Source organism: Muntiacus reevesi, chromosome 3 (genome assembly GCF_963930625.1).
Source record: "Muntiacus reevesi chromosome 3, mMunRee1.1, whole genome shotgun sequence".
Classification (NCBI taxonomy): domain Eukaryota; kingdom Metazoa; phylum Chordata; class Mammalia; order Artiodactyla; family Cervidae; genus Muntiacus; species Muntiacus reevesi.
This window is the reverse complement of record NC_089251.1, coordinates 239,200,220-239,224,328: the sequence shown is the minus strand read 5'-3', so window position 1 is coordinate 239,224,328 and position 24,109 is coordinate 239,200,220. Positions and strand designations below refer to the sequence as shown.

General features: G+C 36.4%; 1 protein-coding gene across 1 annotated transcript in view; it reads left to right on the top strand.

Moving 5' to 3' along the window:
* Positions 1-249: 249 nt before the first annotated feature.
* SLC38A11 (solute carrier family 38 member 11) overlaps positions 250-24,109 on the top strand; it is a 56,381-nt gene continuing 32,521 nt past the window's right edge. The window contains exons 1-8 of the mRNA XM_065931672.1: positions 250-301; positions 446-697; positions 1,358-1,475; positions 3,620-3,694; positions 9,564-9,698; positions 10,679-10,744; positions 11,929-12,035; positions 14,206-14,285. Coding sequence (XP_065787744.1) covers positions 659-697; positions 1,358-1,475; positions 3,620-3,694; positions 9,564-9,698; positions 10,679-10,744; positions 11,929-12,035; positions 14,206-14,285 — 620 coding nt within the window. The 5' untranslated portion in view covers positions 250-301; positions 446-658. The remainder of the gene's footprint in view (positions 302-445; positions 698-1,357; positions 1,476-3,619; positions 3,695-9,563; positions 9,699-10,678; positions 10,745-11,928; positions 12,036-14,205; positions 14,286-24,109) is intronic.

The window sequence follows — 24,109 nt, the reverse complement described above, 5'->3', positions numbered from 1 at the left end:
TTTCTGTAAGTCATCTATTCTGAAAAGTCACCCAGCAACATCTGACAAAAGCATGCCTAGTAAACAAGTTTGCTAAAACTTTAGAAAAGTTTTTTATTTTCCATTTAAAACTCTCAGCTTTTCATGAGTCATCACTGACATAAAAGAAGTACAAGGAACAGGAGAAGGTGGCAATAGAAAACACGCTCCATGGGAGTCAGGATAAGTGCCTTCTTACCTGGGTATCAGATGCCAGCCAAGGAGCAGCTAATGTGGGAATGGACTAGAATGAGGCCATCTTAACTCTGTGCCATCTGGGCAGGTCAGCGTGGGCACAATAAACTGTACTTGGTAACTGGAGGTCGGGTGGGAGGGTTAAAAAAAAAAAGAGGGAGGGGCGAAATACGGGGAGAGAGGGCTGCCCTCTCTCAGAAACAAACACCCTGTCGCATCTCCGCCTCTGCAGGAAGGTGCATTTGTCCGGGCAAACCCGGAGGGGAAAGCGCCTCGCCTGCAGCGGCCGAGTGAGTCGGGGCGGCAGCCCGCGGGAGGTGGGGCGAATTGCTCCGCAGAGCCTCAGCCCGACTCTCCCGGCGCGCTGACGCCGGGCTCGGAGGCCGCGGAGGAGTCGAGGTCCGGCGCCCGCGAACTTCCACCTGCCCGAGACCCGGGTGCAGCCATGGGCTACCCGGGGCAGCGGCCCGCCATCCCGCCGCAGGTAAAACTGGAGCTGGGACAGGTTCTGAAGGCAGGACCGTTCAAGTTTCCTTCACCTGCAGGAGTTCGGCTGCCTTCACCTGGGTCTTGATTTAGCACCAAGATTGGGGGCAGGAGGAGAAGGGGGCGGCAGAGGATGAGATGATTAGGTAACATCACCGACTCAATGGACGTGAGTTTGAGCAAACTCCGGGAGCTCGTGGAGGGCAGGGAAGCCCGGCGGGCTGCTGTCCAAGGGATGGCAGAGTCAGACTCGACAGCGACTGAACAGCAAGGTTCTCCAGGAGAAAAAAATTTGCCTTCATCTTTTTTTTTTTTTTTTTTTTTTAGTCAGGCACTTTTCAATATAACCCCTTTCATTTAACACACACACACACAAAATCACATTTGCTTCCTGGGAGATCCTGTACCCTAGGAGTTCATGCAGCAGTCCACGAACTTGACACACCTGTAATCAGCACAGTTTAGGAGAAGAGTGTGTTCACAAGCTCTGAATCACTAGATATTATTGTTACTTTTTCTTATTATCTTCATCTTCTTATTGTTATTGACATTTATTATTACTAATATCGTGTTAGTCTCCTACATTGCGTATTTATCTTAAAATTTTCCAAATTTTATCTAAGTCTTTATTTAATCGCATTTTTATATACTGAAATAGAGCCATCGAGATGACAGAGAAACCCTGGTTTCTGAACATAAGCACAAAGGGAAAACTTGTCGTCAGTCTGCTGCCGTTTTTAATGTTGTCAACTCGATTATAGGGTCTGGTGTAATAGGTAAGTGTTTGATTTTTTTTTTTAATTTTTCAGTGAGAAGGCCAAATTGAAGACATTTATTATGTTGCTAGTATTTACAGATTATTTTTAAAGGAAAAAAATTTATAAAGTTGGTAATTTTTCTTTCATAAAAGCCTCCCTGTTTCCCAGTGTACACACCATCAGTCTCTTATACTAAAGATGGGGTGGTGATTCATACACTTTTTCTGCATTTGAAAGTATCCTCCCTGTGTGGTAGATTAAGGTGAAGCTGCAGATGGAAGATAACTAAAAAAATTTTTTCATGGGCTGTATGTCAGTTGATAATGTTACCAAGTTTACTTTTTTCCCTGTTTCTGGAATGTCTACTGTTACTTGAATCATCTTTCTATAACCTTTTGGAGGTGTAAAACCTCCAGATATTTGGATATATTGCAGATACAAAAGTTTAATGTGAAAACATAGCAATCTTGTGAAAAATCAAATCCATGTAATATTTCCTTACCCATTTATATATTATTAAAATTTAAAGTACAGTCTTATTGTGAGATATTTAACTGTAATCAATAAATAGAAATTGTTTTTAAATGGATTTTTAAGACAAAGGAGCCAAGTAATCAGAATTGCAAGAAATGAGCAGCTCATATTTTCCCAGTCTGAAGCCAGGGGTAAATTTCTGGCAAAATTAAGTGTGTTGCACTATAATAATAAAGGCAGCTTTCTTTTTCCCAGTGCTTATTATTCTTTTTGTTATTTGAAAACATCCAATTTAAGGAAAAGCTGAGACAAATCAAAATCCTGCAGATGCTCCTTGAGACTATTGCTTTTTCCCTATAAAGTTTTGACCTCTTAGTCACAGTCATCTGGATTGAGTTACTTCTCTTAACTTTCTCAAATTGATGTGTTTCTTGATTTTACTTTCCATATATAGACAATTTTTTTCATATGGTAGATAAAATGTAGGAACTGACGCAAAGTAATAGCAAGCAGGGGCAAAGACTTGTTTGAAATTCTGCCTCCATGTGCCGTGGAGGTGCAGGCAGAATTCCAGAGTTAATTCCTAATATGAATACTTTAAGCTGATCCATGTCAGCAGTCTTGAAAAGTACCTATTAATTAGGCTCAACAGATTTTTTTAAAGGGAAAGGTTTTCAGGGAATAAAGCATTCTAAGTGGAAATAGTTTATGTACATTTTATTTTAAATGTTTCATTATACATAATTTAAAATTGCCCATCCCCCCCAAAAAAGTTCATAATAAATAATGTTATATACTCACTTCAGCTTTATAAAAAATACCTTTGCCTTCTTATTTTCCTCTCCTTTCCTACAGAGTTGCCCATCTTGGCCCCAGAGTTAGTCTTTCCTAGAATCTCATAACTTTTCTATTCTCTCTTTTTTTCCCTAAGATTTTTTTTGGTGTGGACCATTTTTAAAGTTTTTATTGAATTTGTTACAGTATTGCTTTTGTTTTATATTTTGGTGTTTTGGCTGGGGGGTATGTGGAATCTTAGTTCCCTGACCAGGGATCAAACCCACACCCTCTGCATTGAAAGGTGCAGTCTTAACCACTGGACTGTTGGAGAAGTCCCCCAAACCTTCTATACTCATCATTGTCTCTGTTTTCCCAGCCAGCCTGTAAGGAGAGCTCTGGGTCACTACTCCCCACATATTCTAGGTCATGTGTCCCCGAACCCTGAAAGTGAAAGTTGCTCAGTCATGTCCAACTCTTTGCGACCCCTTGGACTATACGGTCCATGGAATTCTCCAGGCCAGAATACAGGAGTGGGTAACCTTTCCCTTCTCCAGGGGGTCTTCCCAACCCAGGAACTGAAGTCAGGTCTCCCACATTGCAGGCGGATTCTGGTAAAACCCTAAAGTGAACATTATTTGTGTGAACTGGCATCTGTTTTTCATTTGATGCTTTCTTATCATATTCTTCTACCTCATAAACTCACTCTATTGACATGTCCTTAACTTACAACATTTTATCCTGAAATAAGTATTAATATGCTAACATTTAACTTTAGTATTCAAATGCACTGTTTACAACTATCTCATATAAATATGTTAATATTCTTAACCTATTATATATGGTAATTGGGGAAAAATCTCTCTATTTGTATATTTTATTAATGTGATGGGTGGCGCATATTTTTTTTCCAGGTTTGCCTTATTCAATGAAGCAAGCTGGCTTTCCTCTGGGAATATTGCTTTTATTCTGGGTTTCATATGTTACAGGTAAAAATTACTATATAATTGCTTATTCCTACAACTTAAATTATGCAATGATTGTTTTACACAAACACACACACACATACACATCCCCTGTAATTGAATTTCCTAACTAAAAAGTACATCAAGGAATCCTAAACAATTTAGACATTTATGACTGAGGAGATTTACTTTTCTTGCTAATCCTCTGAACAGATTAGAAGAATGTTGTATATTACTAGGCCTAAATCCTTTTCATGTGCCGTTTTCACTTTTTGCCAATAGTGGTAGGTGGAGGAGTCATTTTAAAGACTGATTAAGGCTGAGACTGTACTCTGCAAATATAGATGTCAGGAATTCCTTTCCCACAAAAAGTATGGACAGGTGCACATGAATGAACAACCTTTTCAAGCTCTGTTCTTGCAGGTGGCACCAGGAGCCCAGGTTCTCAGCCAGTGGGGGTCCCCACCCCACCACCGCCACCACCCCTGCCAGTCTCCAAGGGCAGCTGCAAGGCGCTTCTGTATCCCTTTTGTCCTGCTTCCCACTTTGCATGTGATAAGTTCATTTACACCTATGTTTGGCCACTTCCCCATCCAAGTACAGGTTTTACAACTAGTCATCTTATCTCACTGTTGTTCGCACCCCTGCCCTGTCATCCCCCCAGTTCCCCTCATGACAAACACAAAGGCTTTCCTCTGCCTTGGAGTCTCTGACACAGATGATCCTCCCCATCTCTGCTGTGGGCTGCTATGTGTGATCACCTTTTACCAGGTGATGCAAAACACCTCAGCGGTCCCCTTCTGCAGAGAGGCAACCTGGGCCTCAAGAGTGTCACCTTCCTGTGAGGCTATCAGTCCCAGTCATCATTTCCCCAAATGACTGCTGGAAACCCCGAAGCTGGCCGCCTTGCCTCCAGGAGGGACCCACGTGTGGTGCAGCTGGAGCTGCAGAGCGCCACCCCCGCAGGGCTGGGCTGCCTCCCGTCTCCACCGAGACGGTGTCCTTTTGAGCTATGCCCCTGGCTTATCTTTTCACTCGCCATCTCCTGAGAGCGCTGCCTCAAATCCCATGCCTAGAGTCTCTGTCTTAGCTCTCCTTCCGAAGACTCTAAGATGCCATTCCCTATAAAATCGCATTCTTCCAAAACCAGCCTGTAACTCAGCCATCTTTCCTGAGGCTGAGGAATAAAGTGAAGATTGCTGCAGAACCTACACTCCCTTTCTCCCTGCTGTCTTCTCACTACTCCCAACCCCCAAACCTAAGCTGCTTTTAGCTTCTACAGCTCTTAATTTGTAGCTTAAGTAATAGGAAATCTGTAACTTGGTGCTTATTCAGAGTTGCTGGTATTTAATTTTTATTTTATTCAAGAGAACGTTTAGCATACTAAAAAAATCGCATTCAAGGATTTACCCTTGTTGTTTTTAATTTCCTGTTTCCCAGTCAATCAGTATGAACAAATAATTAATTTCCTCCCAAGCATAATAACCATGGCTTATTTAAATGCACTGTGAACATTTGCACACGTCGTAAACCAGAAGGTAGAAAAAAAAATTAAATATATATCACCTAAAATCTCAACCAACACTTGAGGAGAATGAATAGTTTCTTAAAGCAAAGTCACATTATACATACACAGATCATGATGTGAATGTTTTTCAACTGATGCTGTATAAAAACCTACAGCAGTGTCTATGAGCAGGCCTTTCCCAAGTCATATATTATGAAATTACTAATCAGTGGAAATTAGTTACTCTTATTAATTTAGTTGCATGATGAAAATCCTTGTATAGTTTTGATAAATAAAGGATGACTATGCAGAAGCAAAAAAAAAAAATTGTAGACTATGATTCTTTTTTGTTTCTTAATTAGGATTTTAAGAGCAAAATCTACAAATAGGGTTATAATATTGAGTTGTTCTTTAAATTGACACTGCAATTATACAACTGTTTTTCTCTACAATTATTCTTTTGTCTTTTTAAGGCCTTTGTCTTTTTAATGAGATATGTCCAGTTCAACAAGTGGTGTTTCTAAGTTCTGTTTTCATGTTTGTGAAATGTTGGGGAAAAAGAAAGAATTGTAAATATTTACAGAAAATGATTTTTAATTTGCTTTAAGGTTCTCATATTTGTTGATTAGAGAAAAGTAATTTTTATTGTCTAAGCCTGTGTAATGATGTAAAAGAAAATTCACCTGTTGAGTAACATAGATTCATTCATGGTTTATCTGTGATTTGCATATAATATATCTAAAGCGAGATCAAAATGTTATAATGAAAGGAAATGTTATAATGATTGATATTTGAGATTCCTAAAACTTTTGAGAGATTTGTTTATAGCCTGTGTTTTACATGTAAATGAAAGCATCTGTTATTTACTAAACTCTTAGCAAATTGTTACTTTTAAGCAATACATTTTGAACTTTTGTAAAATTCAGCAGTCTCATTCCAAGCACACAGTTCTTCATCAAAACTTTACAGCATCTGTGAAATTGGTTACCTCCTATTACCAGTCCTCATTGATTCTCTTCCTTGGCCAGTAAGTTGCTGTTTAATTTTCCTGCCTTTAGCCTATATCTTTAACTTTCTGGTCTCTCCTTCATATTACTGAAAGAGTTATCTTTATAAAACCTCAGCCTGATCTGTTATTTCCCAAGTCAAAATGTTTCAAGACTTTGTTATGACCACAGGAAAAAAAAATTCATTTAAATTCTTCTGTGGTTCAGCGCAGTCTGCACTTTTAGTCTCAACCCCTACTAATCTGACCTCTCTTTTCACCCTGTCACTGTCACCGCCTTGTGTGGGACTTGGATTTTAGCCATTCTGTATGATCCCATTACCCACATATAGACTATGCCTTCACACTGACTACCTATGAGTAGTCCCCCTGCTTGACATTATTTTTTCTTCTCTACCTAGTAAAAGCCTGTTTATCCTCAGGACACTACTCAGCTCTTATGTGAAGCTTTTCCTACTGTTAAACAAAGGATATAGGATGAATTACTTTGTCACTGGTGCTTGTAGAATATTTTTAAATTTATATATTAGGTCGCTTATCATATTAAATTTCTATCAGATATGTAGACATCTAGCAATCTTGCTTTGCTGATCATTGATTCATTCACTAGAGTTTTACTAACCCTGCTGCCATTATAGCAATAAAGAACATTTTTCCTGCCACATGAAGCTTACAATGTAGTATGTTAGGCAGAAAAAAAAGCACATAGTTGTGATACTTCATAAAAAATACCATAATATAAATATGTACGTGACAATAAGGATTCTGGCATTTAACCTAGCCTGGAAGGAACAGTCATGTTTTGGGGAGGAAAAGACCCCTTCACTGACTGTTTATGAAAAAATGTGAGTGAGCAAAGAAAATAGAAGGATGCTTTAAGCTGATGGAAATGTGGAAATACAAAAGAGAATGTGTAAGTCATTCTGTCTGCTTAAAGTATAGGGTTGATGTTGGTAAGAGGGAATATACAGAGTTAGAGAGGTTTGCAGAGGCATTTGTGAAGCCTCCCTTGTAATGATAATCATTACCATTTCCTGATGACAAGCTAGATACTAAGCATGATGCAGCCACTATAGTTAATCTTTCTGACTCCATGAAGTAGGTGTGCATGTTCTACTTTTTATGAAGGTGGAAATTGAGACTTTGGCAGGTTAAAATGATTTGCCTATGGTCAGCGGTTACTGGCAACAGAGTTGAGATTTTGGTTAAATGCATGTATGGATTCTGGGGCTAGACTACCAGAGTCTGAGTCCTGTCTCTTCCTTATGAGCCCTGTGATGTTTAGCAGTTTGCTTAAGCTTCTGTGCCTCACTTTTCTCTTCTGTCAAATGGAGGATTGTGATAGCACCTACATAGGGTTTTAGTGAAGGTTAAACATGTCAATAAGTATAAAGCATTTAGGAAAAGTCTTACCTACAGAAAGTGTTGTTAAGTATTTGCTAGTGTTTTTGTGGTTATCATCATTACTGTCACTCTCATCAGATTCCAAATGCAATGCTTTTTCTCACAAAACATGCAGCCTATAGAAAATAACTAAAAATAGCACAAGTTTTCATTCCGTTAGCATCTGTAGCATGCCAGGCATTGTGGTAGGCATTTAAACATCATCACATCATCCTCATAGACTCTTCAAGTTTAGGGTATTGCCTTACTTTTCAGATGAGACTCAGACTTTCATTCAAGATTCCACAGCTAGTAAACATTTTTTTTCTGAGAAAAATTATGGAAAAGAGTTTATTTTTATTCAAAATCATTAGAGGATTTTCCTGGAGGATTTTAAGCAGAAGACATGGTCGAATTTATGCTATGGTCATATTTATCTGGCAAGAGAGAAAACGTCTGGAAAGTAGATAAGGAGAGGGTGATGAATGAGAGAACTATTAGGAGTGTTTGCAGTAATCCAGGCAAGAAGTAATAGAGGTATAAACCCTTAAAGCAGGTTAGAGATTAGACATGAGGAGATACAGTTGAATAATCTATGATGCAGTAGTTAATGGATTTAGTGGCCAAAGGAAAATAGAAGGTGGTGGATAATGAGAACTATAGTGTGACTCTCAAGTTTCTCTTGATACTATTCACAGTTTGGAGAAATATGAATGCAGAAGCAGGCTCCAGGACAAATATATAAATTAGAATTTGGACACCTAAATCAAGATGCCTACAAGATCTTCAAGGTAAAATATTTACTAGACAGCAAGATACAGAAATCTGGAGTTTTGGGAAATTCCTGACTGGAGATACAAATTCAGGAGTTACTAACATCTGTGTGAAAATTGAAGTCATGGCATGAATAAGATCATAGTAGGACATCTGGAAGAGTAAGGAAAAAATAATCCCAGAATCCAGGATTTGGAAGAGTTAAAGAAACTGGTGAAAAAACTAAGTGTAAATGGCTCAAAAGGTAGAAGGAAATCCAAGAGAAACTGGTGTCAGAAAGGAAAATGCTACTGAAAAGGCAAATACAATTAATGTTTAAGAGGTTTCCATTGGATTTATCAACTTGGAGCTCATTGATGAACTTGTTAAAAGAAATTTCAAAGACGTGAGAGAATCAAGGTGGAAATGATATTGCGATGATTTGTATTTTCTTCTTTGTACTCTAATACATTTCCGAATAACTTAAAGGACAAAAAAAAAAATCACTTGTAATAGAAACATGAGCAAGACTAAAAAGTAAGAATCATACCTTTTGCATAGTTGTGTACCCAGTACAGCTGCAGCGTTGCTCTCTAGGTATTCAAAAAGCATTGAGTTAAATGAGAGAGAGAGTAACTTTTCATTATACATTTTTCTATATATCTGTATCTACAATTTCAACTCTAAAATTGGAACTTAAATCTCTAAACAGTAAATTTCAAAAAAATTCTTAGAGTAGCTTGCTAACCATAATGATGATAAAGTAAAGATATTAATTGTATTCTGTTATAAAGCAAATTATCTGATTCTCCTCAATCTACTTTTTTTTGGAATGTTTGACAGCATGTTTTATTCTCAGTCTTCACACATTGAAATATTGGATAATCTACCTTCTGTTGCTTGGACATTTGAGCCACATCCTATTAATAGTTGTTGCATTGGTTATGTTAGGAAAGTGAAATGGAAAACTGAAGCTTTAACTTTAGTCTGCATACCCTCTTCTGTCTAGTTCACTACATGGATATGTTAAGACTCTTTGCATCTTAATTAAAAAATATATAACTGGAAGCAGTATAGTTTCATGAAAGATAATGTTTTATGAAAATAAAGTAAGCCTTACCATGGTAATTTGCTTTAGCACTGAACTCTTCTTTGAAACTTGTATTTTTAAGTCAAAATATTTTTTAAAAAACCTTTATATTAAATCTAATCTGACATTTGTTTAATGGTTATTTTTGCCACAGATTTCTCCCTCATTTTATTGATAAAAGGAGCTGCCCTTTCTGGAACAGACACTTACCAGTCTTTGGTCAATAGAACTTTTGGCTTTCCAGGATATCTCTTACTCTCTGTTCTACAATTTTTGTATCCTTTCATTGGTAAGGATGAATATGAGCATGAATATTATAATTACTTTCATAAATGCACAACCATTTCTGAATAAAATAATTTGAATAGTTGTTAGTCATTAAAGAATACAAATAGTTGAAATATTTTCCACACTGAGTGTTTAGCTATTTTTTTATTGTTTTCTGTTCCTTTTGGTCTGTTTTCTAAGTATTTCATTGAAATAATGTGAGGGTGACTTTCACTGGATTAATGCATGCGATTCCCTAGTTTGGTGAAGAATATTAGGTTGGCCAAAAAATTCATTTGGATTTTTCCATAAGCTTTTATAGAAAAACCCAAACAAATGTTTTTGGCCAACCCTATAGAATAATCTGGGAATAAAAGTAAATGAGAGAAATAATAGATTTCTTCTAAGCTAAAATTTTTTTGAAAAGCTAAGGATTTGTGGAAGTCATGTCCAAGGCCAACATTCTACTTTAAGTTTGCACCCAATACTTCTAAAATAAGTAATAAGTTAACATTCACCAATGGCTGAATTGACTTCATTTTAAAAATTAATAACACAGAAGCTGTTATTCAAACCACAAGTTCCTTATGTCTCTACAGAAGGCTAAGAATATATTCCCCCCATATTATTGCTTTTCAAGTCTTCATGATTTTCTATTGTTTTTCCTCACTTTGAGCAATGCATGTGTTCCTAAAGAGTATTTGGACACTTAACTTTAATAACACAACATATTGCATTTTAGATGCCTACCAAAATTCACTATTATTTAAAGATATTCTGAAAAGAATCAAAGTGAAAATCTTTGTAATACAAATTGATATTCTCTCACAAATCTGCTGTCTAGTTATTTTTAAAGTCTTAACATATTTGTAATCAAAATAAATATTTGAAAGTAAGCTTATGCCAATATTATAGAAATAATAACTGATTACTTTCAAAATATTCAAGGTGAAATATATGATGACTTATTGTTGGTGACTGTTGTTTTAATTATGCTTTTAGCTATGATAAGTTACAACATAATAACTGGAGATACTCTGAGCAAAGTTTTCCAAAGAATCCCTGGAGGTACGTCAATATATTAATATTAATTAATTATTTTATATAGTTATTCATAATTAATCATAGTAATTTGAAAGTAAAGTATTTGCAAGTGGAGGAATTGGATGACTTCAGATATCCAGTGATATCTATGATCCAATCTGATTCTAAAGTATTAATCCACCTTTATGTATAGTTTAGTTCTAATTTAGCTATTTAAATATTATTATTTATGCTACATAAATGCTACATATCACCAACTCTCTGTATATCATTTTTCATGTACTATTTATTCTACACCATTTCTTTAAAAAGCAAACTAACTTTTGTCCCCATTATTTGTATTACAATATAATTTAATGTAGTAAACCTAACCCTTTTTCATGCATAGTTTTGTAAGTTTTGGCAAATTATACAGTCATACAACCACAGCCATAATCAAAATACAGAACAATTCTATTATCTCCCCAAATTTTCCTCATTCCCCTTTGTTGTCAAACTTTCCCTCATCTCCAACTACCGATCTGACTTCTTGTCCTGCTTTTCCTTTTCCCAGAATGCCAAAGAGAAGGCATCTTGTAGTAGCTAGCCTTTAGGGGTCTGGTCTCTTTCACTTAGTATATTAAATTTGTTTGGGGGTTTGTTAGTGATATACTCTTTTATTTTTTTGCTGAGGAGTTTTCTGTTATATAGATATAAACAGCTTATCTGTCATTCAGTTGAGGGGCATTTGGGTTGTTTCCTGTTTGACTTGATTATGAAAAAGTCTCTGTGAACATTTTAACAGACCTTTTCAAAATTTACCACAGCTCCACTCCCCGTTCATCCTTTCACTATATCATGGCTGTTTGAGTAATTCAGAGATTGTGAGTCTTTTTGTTTTGAAAGTTCCTCTTCTAAGTCACATACTCTCCAGTAGGAAATATACCCTTAAGGAACAAAGGAAGGTAGAAGCAGGAAACCTGATTTGGGGGCTACTAAAATAATGTGAATGCAAAATACTGTAACACTATTTGAGTTATAAGTTAATCCTTGATGTTATTATTTCATAGAACCATGAATAAGTTTCACGGTTCTATGAAACTTATTCAAAATTGTCATTTGTGTATCACTTTATAGTAATTGTCATTTTTATAATTAAATATTTGACTACTTGGGTCACTGGTGTTACTCATATCTATAAACACTCTATAATCATTATTGTATTTCAGTTGATCCTGAAAACTTGCTTATTGGTCGCCATTTCATTATTGTGCTTTCCACGGTTGTCTTTACTCTGCCTTTGTCCTTGTATCGAGATATAGCGAAGCTTGGAAAGGTAATTTTTACATTTTAAATAGGCAAAGAGATGCACTACGTTACCTGCATTAACTTTGTAAAACTACTGCCTATATGACCAAATTCTTAATTACAGTATTCATCTTTAGTTTCTTTTAGTTTACGTATACTTGTATTAGAGTAAACTTTGTTTGATAGTTTATCTTATTTGGGAGAACTGATAATTAAATACTTGATGAATATGAAATGAATAGGTCCCTTTCTTTTTCCTTTTTTAAGGAAGATATTCTGATATCAGACAGAACACTCTAATTTTAGAAAATATAAAGAACTGTATTTAAACCAAGTCTATTTACTGAAAAAAAATATCATTTTTTGTAGATAATTTAGACAATTTAAAAGTAAATTAACTTTAATGAAGTAAGAATGAATCAGTTAATTTTTTTGTTGTAAATTGGCTTTATAAACGGCTTAATTATTTTTTTTAAATTACAATGTTCTGCATATTTTTTATCCAGTGAATTTAAATATCAGTATATTGATTGAATAAGAATCTGGCCAATATTTATGATTCTTACTGTTAAAGAAAAATGGTGATTTATTTGTAATAAAACCAATCAAATAAGTATTCAACTCACTACATATGCTTATCTGTATACATTAGCCTTTATCTGGCTGTATTTTTCTCCCTCACTCTCATAAAATGTTTGTATTTTACCCAAAATGTTGCTGGTGTTGCATCTACATTATGCCAAGCATTCTGAGGAAAGCAAAATTTTTTTAAGAGTGAGTCATATATTTTTTCAATCTATTTTGAAAAATCCAGCAGTTGATTAATTTACTTTTCACTGTGATGTTGGTGTGTATACACAGTGGTGAAGCCCCTCCTTCCAGGCAGAGCTGAGAGTGGGGATGATATTCCAGTTTTCTGCCCATGCTGTCTTCTTTACATAACAGGGATCCAGAAGTAAATAAAAATGTATTAAAAGGGACTTTTTTGGTGAATTATCTGAAATTTGTGAACTATTTCCCATTTCTCATGTTCAGTATAGACATAAATGCTTTCTTCTGAGAGCAAAAGGCAAGGCATTTATGAGAAGAAAGCTAATATTCTATCATATTGATAACACTTGAACATTTTGTCCCGAAATGTCCCTTGCAAATATCATATTGAAGTATCTAAATAGATCTCCCAATGCAAAGCAGAGTAGTTAAGAACACTCATCTGGAGTCAGGCTGCGTATCTGAATCCCCTCCGGCCACTTTCTTGCTGTGTGACCTTGGGATTTTTTTCTTAATATCTCAGTGGATCAGAGGACTCGTAATAAAACCTGCTCTAGTTTAAAACTAACAGCCCAAGAAATAAGATTAATGACAATCTAGTGAAATAAAGAAATTTTATATTTTTCTTATCAGATAAAAATCCTAAAATGTGTTTATTCATTATAAAAAAATGAGTAGAAACACAAATTTAATGTAATGAGCGAACAGAACACATACATACACAGGCCGGTTTATATTTTAACCTGTTGAAATAGTAACAGAAGAGAGAGAAAGTAGCAAAGAAGACTCTGGAAGCACAGCTGCTGCTACTCAGTCATGTCCAGCTCTTTGCGACCCCACAAACTGCAGCCCACCAGGCTCCTCTGTCCATGGGATTTTCCCGACAAGAATACTGGTGTGAGTTGGACCCATGTCTCCTGAGTCTCCTGCACTGCAAGTGAATTCTTTACCACTGAGCCGCTGGGACAGACCAAAGGGCAAAACTCCCTAGGAAAAATGGACTAGTAGAGCTGGAAAGCAGAAAGGAAGAAGCAGACGCATCCCAAAATGTGTGTGAGTGGGTGGGTGTGGGGGGATGTTGTGTAGGAAGGGCCAGGGTAAGATAAAGACAGTAGCAAGAAAGCGATTATAGATAGAAAAAAAGCACAGGTCAGCACTAAAAACCTGACAAAAAGTGAAAACGTAACTTCACTTTGTGAAACAGTCTTATCTGGTACTTGTTCTATTTGTGGGAAAAAAAAGAGTATGATCTGATAAAAATTTACATGCCTGAGATTATCAACAACAATTGGTAAGAATAAACTACTAAAGAATTGTATTCTAAAGGCTACATAAATTTAGTCAAGTAAAAAGTAAGTCACCTAATATTTTCAATTAAATTATCTCTATTCTAAACTGAAGCTATATCTTTACATTTTCTTTTGCAGATTTCTCTTATTTCTACAGTTTTAACAACTCTGATTCTTGGAATTGTAGTGGCAAGGGTGGTTTCACTGGGTCCACACATGTAAGTTTCTTTGCTTTTTTGGTTGATATTTGATTTATACCCATCATTTAGGCTTTCAGATGATATACTATAAATGCAGAAATACAAAGTTATGATAGTACCAGAAGCATCATTTAACTTTAGTATTTGATGAAATGCAAGAACAATTACATTAATGTAGACCTACATTTTCCCTTGGGCCCTGCATGACTGATGAGATTAAACCATGTTTACTTATTTTAATAACCTGCTCAAAAAATTAAAATAAGGAAGGGATTTTGAATAGTGAGAAATAGGAACAAGGTACTGCAGTGGCACTAAGCAGAAGGAGGGGGTGATAGAGGGTAGAAATTTCTGTGTCTGTCCCAGAGTTGAATCTGTTCTTAACAAAATTTTCACCAGTCTAGGCTGAAATGAGAATGATAAAGTATATAGTAGATGTTTTCTCTATTAAATGAAATATAGTCACCTTGAAAATCACTTTTTTCTCTGCTCAGATTGTGTTCTTTTCTTGTATTAAAATGCTTTATCATTTGTGAAGTGATAGTGATACTTGGTAGTAATATTTGTTTTTTTATATTATTTGGCCACATAAAGTGCTGGCAACTCGGCATTGGTCCTCCAAATTTTAAAAATGTCACTTATCAGTAAAATTTGAAGTATAAGTTCTACTGATCTAAACCACACAGTTTTTATGTTTTGATTATAGAATAGATTTATCAGATGATAACTGGATAGTTTATGTCTGTAGTCCCAAGAGAATGCGAGAATGAAACTAGCTTAAATTGACTTTAAACACAAAATTGGGTTCCCACAATGCACAATAAATATTTGCTGAATAAATTAGTAAATAATACATTGTGGAGTTGCTGTGATACCTTAAATATTTTCTTTATCCTAAATAAAACAAAATTAATTTTAAGACATAATGTCTAACACAGTACAAGGAACATGCTGGGTCTTCAATTAATGTTACCTATTAAGAAAAAAAGCCTGGTGAATAGCTATAATTGATAAATGCCATCCTCAAGGTAACATTTTTTTCCTACTGATCATTGTTCTGCAAAATCACTTCATTTTCCACTATATATGCTTATGTCAGGCTTCTTAGTTTACCAGGAATTATCAAAAATTATGCCTTAAATTTATTTGAAAAAAGTATGAAGTATCTGAACTAACTTTATTTCATATGGTCTTTACAAAAAGCAATTATTTTTTAAGGATTTCAATAAAAGGGAAGAGTACAAATATCTGTAATATTTATATTAATCTTCTCTTCAAATAACTTAGTCCTAGGTTATAGTTGTATTAGTCACTTTGGGCTGCTAGAACAAAATACTATAGACTGGGTAACTTGAATAGCAGATATTTATTCCCCCCTACTTCTGGAGACTGGCAGCTTTTTGGAATCTTCCTGACTTGCAGACGCCTGCCTTCCTGCTATGTCCTCAGTGGCAGACCATGAGAGAGACAGCAAGTTCTCTGGTGTCTCCTCTTATAAAGACACTAATTCTAAACCTAATTATCTCCCTAAGTCCCGCATCTTCAGACACCATTGCACTGGAGGTTAGGGCTTCAGCATACAATTTTGTGGGCGACACAATTCAGTCAATAGCAATAGTGTTTTTGAACTGTACCTGGTTCACTTCAATGTGGTCATATATTCTTTCATCTAATAAGCACTTGTTGAGTGCCTATTGCTTCTGTCTTGCTGTGCCATGCCTACTGCATGTTGTTCATGATCAGCTATGGAGAAGGGATTTATTTTAAAGAGATAAAATGACAGTGTAGTATTAGAAGTGAAAAATGGAAGCATGAATGAGGGGCAGTGGCAGTGCTGGAGAGTCCTTAATAGTCCGAATTAAGGAAGGCTTCCTAGAGAAAGAAAAATATGATCTGGGAGTTTTGAAAGAGGAATCTGAATTTTCCAGATAGATAAGAGTATAAAAGGAATTACACGCCTTGGAAATGTAAGCATAAAGGCACAAAAGCACATATTAAATTCTACTAGATATACTTAGCATCTATTATTTGTGATTGCAGCTGTTTAGTCACTAAGTTGTATCCAACTCTTTTGCAACCTCATGCACTGTAGCCCGCCAAGATCCTCTGGCCATGGGATTTCCCAGGCAAGGATATTGGAGTGGCTGTCATTTCCTCCTCCAGGGGATCTTCCCAGCCCAAGGATCAAACCCACATCTTATGCTTTGCTGGCAGTTTCCTGTATTTCAGGCTGATTTGTTACCAACTGAGCCACCAGGGAAACCCATAACATCTGTTATCTTGGTACTGTACTGGTGTCTGGTTTTCAAAAGCTGAATTCAGAGCCATAAAATGCTAATAGCAATATCAAACAAAATACAATAATAATTTTTGGTTAAAATGTTAAATTGTATAAGACAGCTATTTTATTTGAAGCTTTTTATCATGAAAAGGAATTCTAGAGAATAAATCAAGTTATAATAAAAGGTGTTCTAGGTTTGATAAATAGAGTACTACGGGGCAATTTTGAAGGGGAAAAAAACAAGTAGCTAAAAGGTGGAAGTAAATAAATGTCATTAGTTGAGCCCCAGCAGAACATTTTAAAACAATGATGTTCAACTCTGCTTCATATTAGAATTACTTGAGTAGCTTTAAAAAATGCAGATACCAGACGCCCACTTGCAGAGATTCTGAAGAAATTGATGTAGGGGCCATGCAATTGGGTTTATTCCTTAATGATTGTGAGCCTGTGAACGAAGATCTAGAGCTTCTTGAGTTGAAGAGATGAAAATCACGACTACACGTTTAAACTGACACGTTTCTAAAAATAGACCAGAGATTTTGTGTTATTTATTTTAGTGACTGTTATGTCATTATTTTTCATGATTCATCCTTCACTTTTTTTTTTTCATTTTCTTCTGCATACACAATGTGTGAGATACTGTTGTGAACACAAAGAGAAAATCTCTCTGCTCTGAGGGACTCACAGTTTAGGGGGGGGAATAAGATGAAATAACTGTCATATGTGCATTGTATCTTGATAGAAAGGAAGGAGGAAGGAGAAGCCACTTCCTGGTGGCACTAAATGAATTGATTTTTTTATGGCCAAAGAGCTATTTATTTCTGTTGTAAACAATATGTGACCTGTATGTTTTAACCTTCCTCTAATGCTAATATCATATTTTATCTGAGTCTTTGAAATTTTCCTAATAACAGGGATTATTTACTTAACTATTCCAATATCTAAATGTTAAAGAAGGGTGTTTTTAATACTGTGCTGCCTTTTATTTCTGTTTAAATACTACTGCAAACAATTTCTGTTTATCCAGATTTACAGTCAGGCTAATCAAATCCTGTGTTCAGGGGCTGGCCTAGTAGCTAGTCAGGCAGGCTTCTTTCTGAAAATGTGACCGCCTAGAATGCCTATAATCCATAAAACATGAGAAATTCAATACTCTATGTGTGTTTTTCCTCATTTTTGTTCAGATGAATGATCAGAAATGCTGTACTTTTTCATAGGACTTTTAAAGTGGTATTTGAAAAAGATCTTTAAACCTGCTATCAGAAAAAGAGGAAGGTCTGCAGTGGCTAGTGCTATTGACCTTGTTACTATGGAAACACCTTTTTAGTGGTCATGTTTTAAAAATAAAACACACAATTCAATTTCCTTTCTCATAACTCATAGGGCCATAAATTCTGCTTTTTGATATGATTTCAAATATCTCACAGTCCAACGGCTTTCGGTTCTTTTTGGAAATAATGTTCAGTTTTATTGTATTTTCTAACCTTTTGCTTTCTAAAAACTGAGGTGCCAAAGCTATTTAATTGCTTTCCAGAAAGTGTGCTAGTATCAAAATGCAATAACACAGTTTTCCTATTTTTTTTTCCCAAACTACAATCAGAAGCATTATCACTGTGAAAACCTTCATTCTGTGCCTCACTAATATTCAATTCTTTACATTCAGGATGGAAGTAATAGTATGCAGGCCAAATTTACATCTATTTTCTCTTCATAAACCATCTGTTTTACAACAGTTTAATCAATAGTGCAGTGTTCCAAACATAATTTCCTACAAATATATCTGCACTTTTAATAGGTATTTATGCATATAAAATATGTGTTTTCCAAGGATCTCAATACACTTTAGTTTTGTTAACGCCTTATTCATTCAAACCCTGAAATTCCACAATTAAATCTACATAAAAAGAGGAATTACAGGAGGGATTAAAGAAGGATCAGAAAAAAATCATAAAGACAGAAGAGTATCACATATTTGAAAAGGAAATGATTCGTTCTGGCAAATACCACTGATATTTTTTGATGATGCATAAATTATTGCCTTTTTCATTACAAATGAAAAACCATAGAACTGGTTGAAGCAAAAGAGAATTTATCCCTTCATACAGCTATAAAGTTCAACGCTGTTTCTATTGTTAGATTTCGTTGTATTTAGGAGTTCAATCAATAGAATCATAGTTTTTCTTTTTTCATCTTTTGGCTTTGTTTCCGACTTTGGCTCTAGTTTCTGAAGAATTTCCCCTCCTTGTGACAAGACGGCAATGCAGTCTTAGCCTACATCTATTCAAGTCCAACCCCATAAAAAGAAAAGGAACTTTCTCTCTCTCTCTCTTTTTTTTTTTAACCTCAAACCTCACTTCAAGTATTAGTGTGAATTGGTTCTAATAAGAACCCATGATGACCATGCCCTGTGTTGAATTGCTAATGTTTATGTTACGTATTTACCCTTGAAACTAAGGCTAGGATCAGCTCAACTAAAGCACATAGGCTATGGGTAGAAGAAAAGGTACCCCAAAGGAATTATAGGCAATGATGCCAGGAGAAGAGTAATCTTGGGACTTCTCTGGTGGTCCAGTGGTTAAAAATCTGTGGGTTTGATCCCTGGCTGGGAAATTAAGATCCCACATGCTGCAGAGCAACTAAGCTCATGCACTATAACTAGAGAGTCCATGCCACAATGAAAGATCCCACATGCCACAACTAAGACTCAAGGCAGCCAGATAAAGAAATAAATAATTTTCTTAAGAAAGAGTAGCCTTTGCATAGTGCAAACTATAGATGTTCACTTTAAGTGGTAGGAGGTTACTGGTAGGAGTTTCAATCAAATGATATAAGTGGAAGATAACTTAGAGAAAATTAAGATATAAGTTAATTTGTCCAAAAACAAAACCTTTTGTCTTTTAAGAACATCACTGTATGAAAATCTGCTGACAAATGAGTGGGTTAAGTTATTAAGAAGTCTGAAAAATATCTTTTTACCATAGCAGATTTTGAACATGTTATAGACCAAGCCAAAAGATGGAGCCAGAGTTCCCCAGGAGATCTTGCAAAGTTGGAACTCATATTATAAAGTGATCCTTGGAGAAGATGGAAGTAATGGAATAATAAAAATGATCTTGGGACAATAAAAATTTCATACAAAAACACTTTCTGGCCAAGAAAATTTTCCTAAGGCTACTTCCATACTAGCCAAATGTGCTCACTTATTTGTTAAAATACCATTTGACTCCAGGTTCAGGAGTACTAGTGTTAAGTGTTCTCAGACCAAATGCCAACATGAAGCAACAAATAGAACCATCATTTGACTTGAGTCTGCATGAAAATAGGAAAAAAGACAGCTGCAAGGCTATCTATTCTCAAAGAAGATGAGTCTAGTCCCTGTCACAGTGGACCTGGGGGAGCGGCCTAGTCTGGTCAATATTAAGAACTCATTATATTCGCTATCAATTGTTTTTTATAAATGGCTGCCTTAGTGAAGTTTGTCCCCTGTGTGTTATTTCCAGTTAGAACCCAGACTGGTCTCTGGTATAGATCAACAACCAAAGAGCAAAAAAAAGAATAGCCTGTTCTTTCACTTAATAAACATTTATTAAATATCATAACTGATACCAGTCACTCTTCTAGGTATTGAGGCTACAAAGACGAGAAAGCACTGTCTCTGACCCCAGATATTTATAGTTTGTGGATGGAGAGAACAGACATTTAATCTCAATACAATATTTAATATAATTATTACACAGTGCAATGGAAACAGGAAGAGCCCTTAGCCCAAGCTGGGCAGGCAGAAAATATGTCAAGATAAGGCAGCATGTGATCATCTGCCTTTAAAACAATTATTTGGGTCAAAGAAGGAGAGGAGGGAGGGGTAGGAAGCTAATGCTGGCAGAAGTGAGTGTGGCCCAGAGGTGTGATGTATATAGTCAGCTAAAGTTTTTTAAGATTTATTTATTTTTAATCGGAGCATAACTGTTTTACAGTGTCGTGTTGGTGTCTGCCATGCAGCAACATAAATCATCCATAGGTACACAAATGTTCCTTCCCTCAGGAACCTCCTCCCATCTCCCACTCCTCTAGGTTTGTGACCTAAAGTTCTAATATTGGGAGGTACATTGGAAGGACACTGTCATTGGTTAGGGGAGCAGTCCTATAAAATAAAGTTGCCCCTCTTGAGAATTTTCTCAAAAACTCTATCTTTATTTTATGTTTTTCCTGAGATATGTATTTTATCATAGGTTTAACAATGGTCATGTCTGCATATCATCTCTTTTGAAAAACTACCAAGTGTGGTACTTTCCCAGTCTACTGACCTCTGTTCTCCCATCCCCAGCCACTGTACAGCTTCTGTATTTGGTGATTCTGAAAGTCTGGCTAGAGTATACAAAGAAATGATCATAGAAACCAACATGGAAGGAAAGCTTTACGTGTAGTGCTGAGAAGGTAGGATTTGTTCTTTAATGATGGGGCAGTTAAAGTTCTTCAGCAGGGCAGTAACCAGAGCAAGTCTCCATGCTGAACTTCTCTTGCAGCAGAAGTGAGGAAAGATGCGGGTATAAAGACCTGAGAGGAGGCTATCTATAGCAAAGGCATTCAGGCCAAAGGCATCTGGATCAGTATGAGACAAGGCTTATAGAAAAGAGGAGGAAAAAGAGGAGGGTATTGCCAAGGTTTTCAATTTGGATAACCGAAATGGCAGATGGTCCAGAACTCAATACCAAAGGAAGGAAATGGAAGAGTTGTTCATTCAGTCACCATTTACTAAATGCTTACTGGGTCAGTCACTTTTTCTGGTGCTGGGGATGTGAAGATCAGTATTGCCCAGTCCCTTTCTGCAAGTCTCTTGTAACTTATTGGTGGTGCAGTGGGGTGGATAAACATGCAAAAGATAACCTCAATAGACTGACAGAATTAAGAACAGGGTGCCGATGGGAACATGGAAGAAAAACCCCAGCTTCTTTTAAGTTGTTAGCCAGGATAAAAAAAAAGAAACAAGTCTGGAAAAACACAGAAGTTTTTTGTTTGTTTGTTTTTTAATATCAATTTTGAGTAACCGTTGGGGTGGAGAGGAAGGAAGAAGAAGTTTTGGAAATGCAAGTCTGGAGTTTAGGGAGATTGTATAGAGACAAGATTGTATAGAGACCGCACGTAACAATAAGGTGAAGAGAGGTATGACTCATGTAGAACTCCAGAGGTAAACCAGTTTTCCCTTGAACAACACAGGTTTGAATTGCTTGGGTCCATTCATATACAAAGTTCTTTCAGTAGGAAATAATACTACAGGATCACAATGGATCGAATCCAAGAACACAGAACTCAGAAAGGGAGGATCAACTGACTATAAGTTATACCTAGGTTTTTGACTGCTCTGAGGGTCAGTGCCCCTAAGCCTTGCATTATTCAAAGGTCAGATGTCTTAATCTGGAGCTTACACATCTGAAATTACATTTATTTTCATGGAAACCTTGAGCACTTGCATTTAAAAACATAAGAATAAGTTTTGATGTTCCGAGTGATACCCGGGAAGAATGTTCCTGGACGGCTGCATGTGTTCACGCAGACTGCAGTTGTCTGCAGGACTGACTCAGAAGAAAAGTGAGCTAGGGAGCGCGGAAATGACAAAGTGCTGTCAGCTGATGCGGAGCTGGGGAAGTGGGCAGAACTGCTCATGTCACTAATAGCTTGTGGTGTGACAGGAAACACGGAGCCTTTGTTTGTGTGCCCGCCAGAGCACTTCACTCCCGGATGCGGCCGGTTGAAGAGGTTAATATGGAAAGCTCTCTTAAAAACGCAGGCTCTGCTGAGATTGTATGATTTGGAAGGTGCCTGTGTTTAGCTGAAAAGGGTTTTTGCAGGTACAACATGTGATGTCCCACCCTCCTGATTGGAGGTCTGATGGTCTGGTGATCAGAAGCAGTCCCTCTGCAGCTTGCTTTCTCCAATCTTTGAAGACTAGAGAGGTATTTGGTAGGACTTGCTGTCTACTGCTTTACCTTATTATTCCTCAGCTGCTATAATGATAAGGACAAATATGTTTTTTAAAATAGGGTGCAAAGCTTGAATCCAAGAATCCAAACTGAGATAATTTTGTAAAATGAATTTAGCCCCCCACCCCCAAACCACCCCACACAGAAAGAAAAGGCTTCTAAAAATTTTATAACATCTCTCTGGATTTTTCAGACTAAGAGAAACAGTCATTCTTGTAAAAGTATTTACAAACTGCTACAAGCGAGTCTCTATTTCTGTTAATATTAAAATATGCTAAAACACTAGAAGCACTGCTCCTCAAACAATCTGAACCTTATAATAGGCCTTCATTATGTTGCCATGTTGTATTTGAAGCTCTAGAAGATGTTTTAAAAGAACTTGTTTTAAAAGAACTTGTTTTAAAAGAACTCTTCCCAATATTGCTTTCATTTGGATTATTTTTCTCAAAAGAATATTCACATAGTTTTACAACATCAAATATTATAAATTGCTTTTAATTAAATAGAACTGCCTCCTAACCAAATTCTTTCCTATTTCAGCTGCTCTTTTGGCATTTACATTTTTATGTCTAGGTAATGTGCTTATAACTGCTGTTTAAGGATTCTCACTGTTGTCCTATGGTAGATGAAGACTGAGCTCTTTTGAATAATTTTTCTTCTTCTACCATATCATAATGTGTGAATCAACATAATTTTCAAAATTAAAAAAGCAAGAAATTTCAGAAAATCATCTATTTCTGCTTTACTGACTATGCCAAAGCCTTTGACTGTGTGGATCACAATAAACTGTGGAAAATTCTGAAGGAGATGGGAACACCAGACCACCTGACCTGCCTCTTAAGAAACCTGTATGCAGGTCAGGAAGCAACAGTTAGAACTGGACATGGAACAACAGACTGGTTCCAAATAGGAAAAGGAGTACATCAAGGCTGTATATTGTCACCCTGCTTATTTAACTTATATGCAGAGTACTTCATGAGAAACCCTGGGCTGGAGGAAGCAGAAGCTGGAATCAAGATTGCTGGGAGAAATATCAATAACCTCAGATATGCAGATGACACCACCATTATGGCAGAAAGTGAAAAAGAACTGAAGAGCCTCTTGATGAAAGTGAAAGAGGAGAGTTAAAAAGTTGGCTTAAAGCTCAACATTCAGAAAACTAAGATCATGGCATCCGGTCCCATCACTTCATGGCAAATAGATGGGGAGACAGTGGAAACAGTGGCTGACTTTATTTTTCTGGGCTCCAAAATCACCGCAGATGGTGACTGCAGCCATGAAATTAAAAGACTCTTACTCCTTGGAAGGAATGTTATTACCAACCTAGACAGCATATTAAAGAGCAGAGACATTAGTTTGTCAACAAAGGCCTGTCTAGTCAAGGCTATGGTTTTTCCAGTGGTCGTGTATGGATGTGAGAGTTGCACTGTGAAGAAAGCTGAGCACCAAAGAATTGATGCTTTTGAACTGTGGTGTTGGAGACGACTCTTGAGAGTCCCTTGGCCTGCAAGGAGATCCAACCAGTCCATCCTAAAGGAGATCAGTCCTGGGTGTTCATTGGAAGGACTGATGTTGAAGCTGAA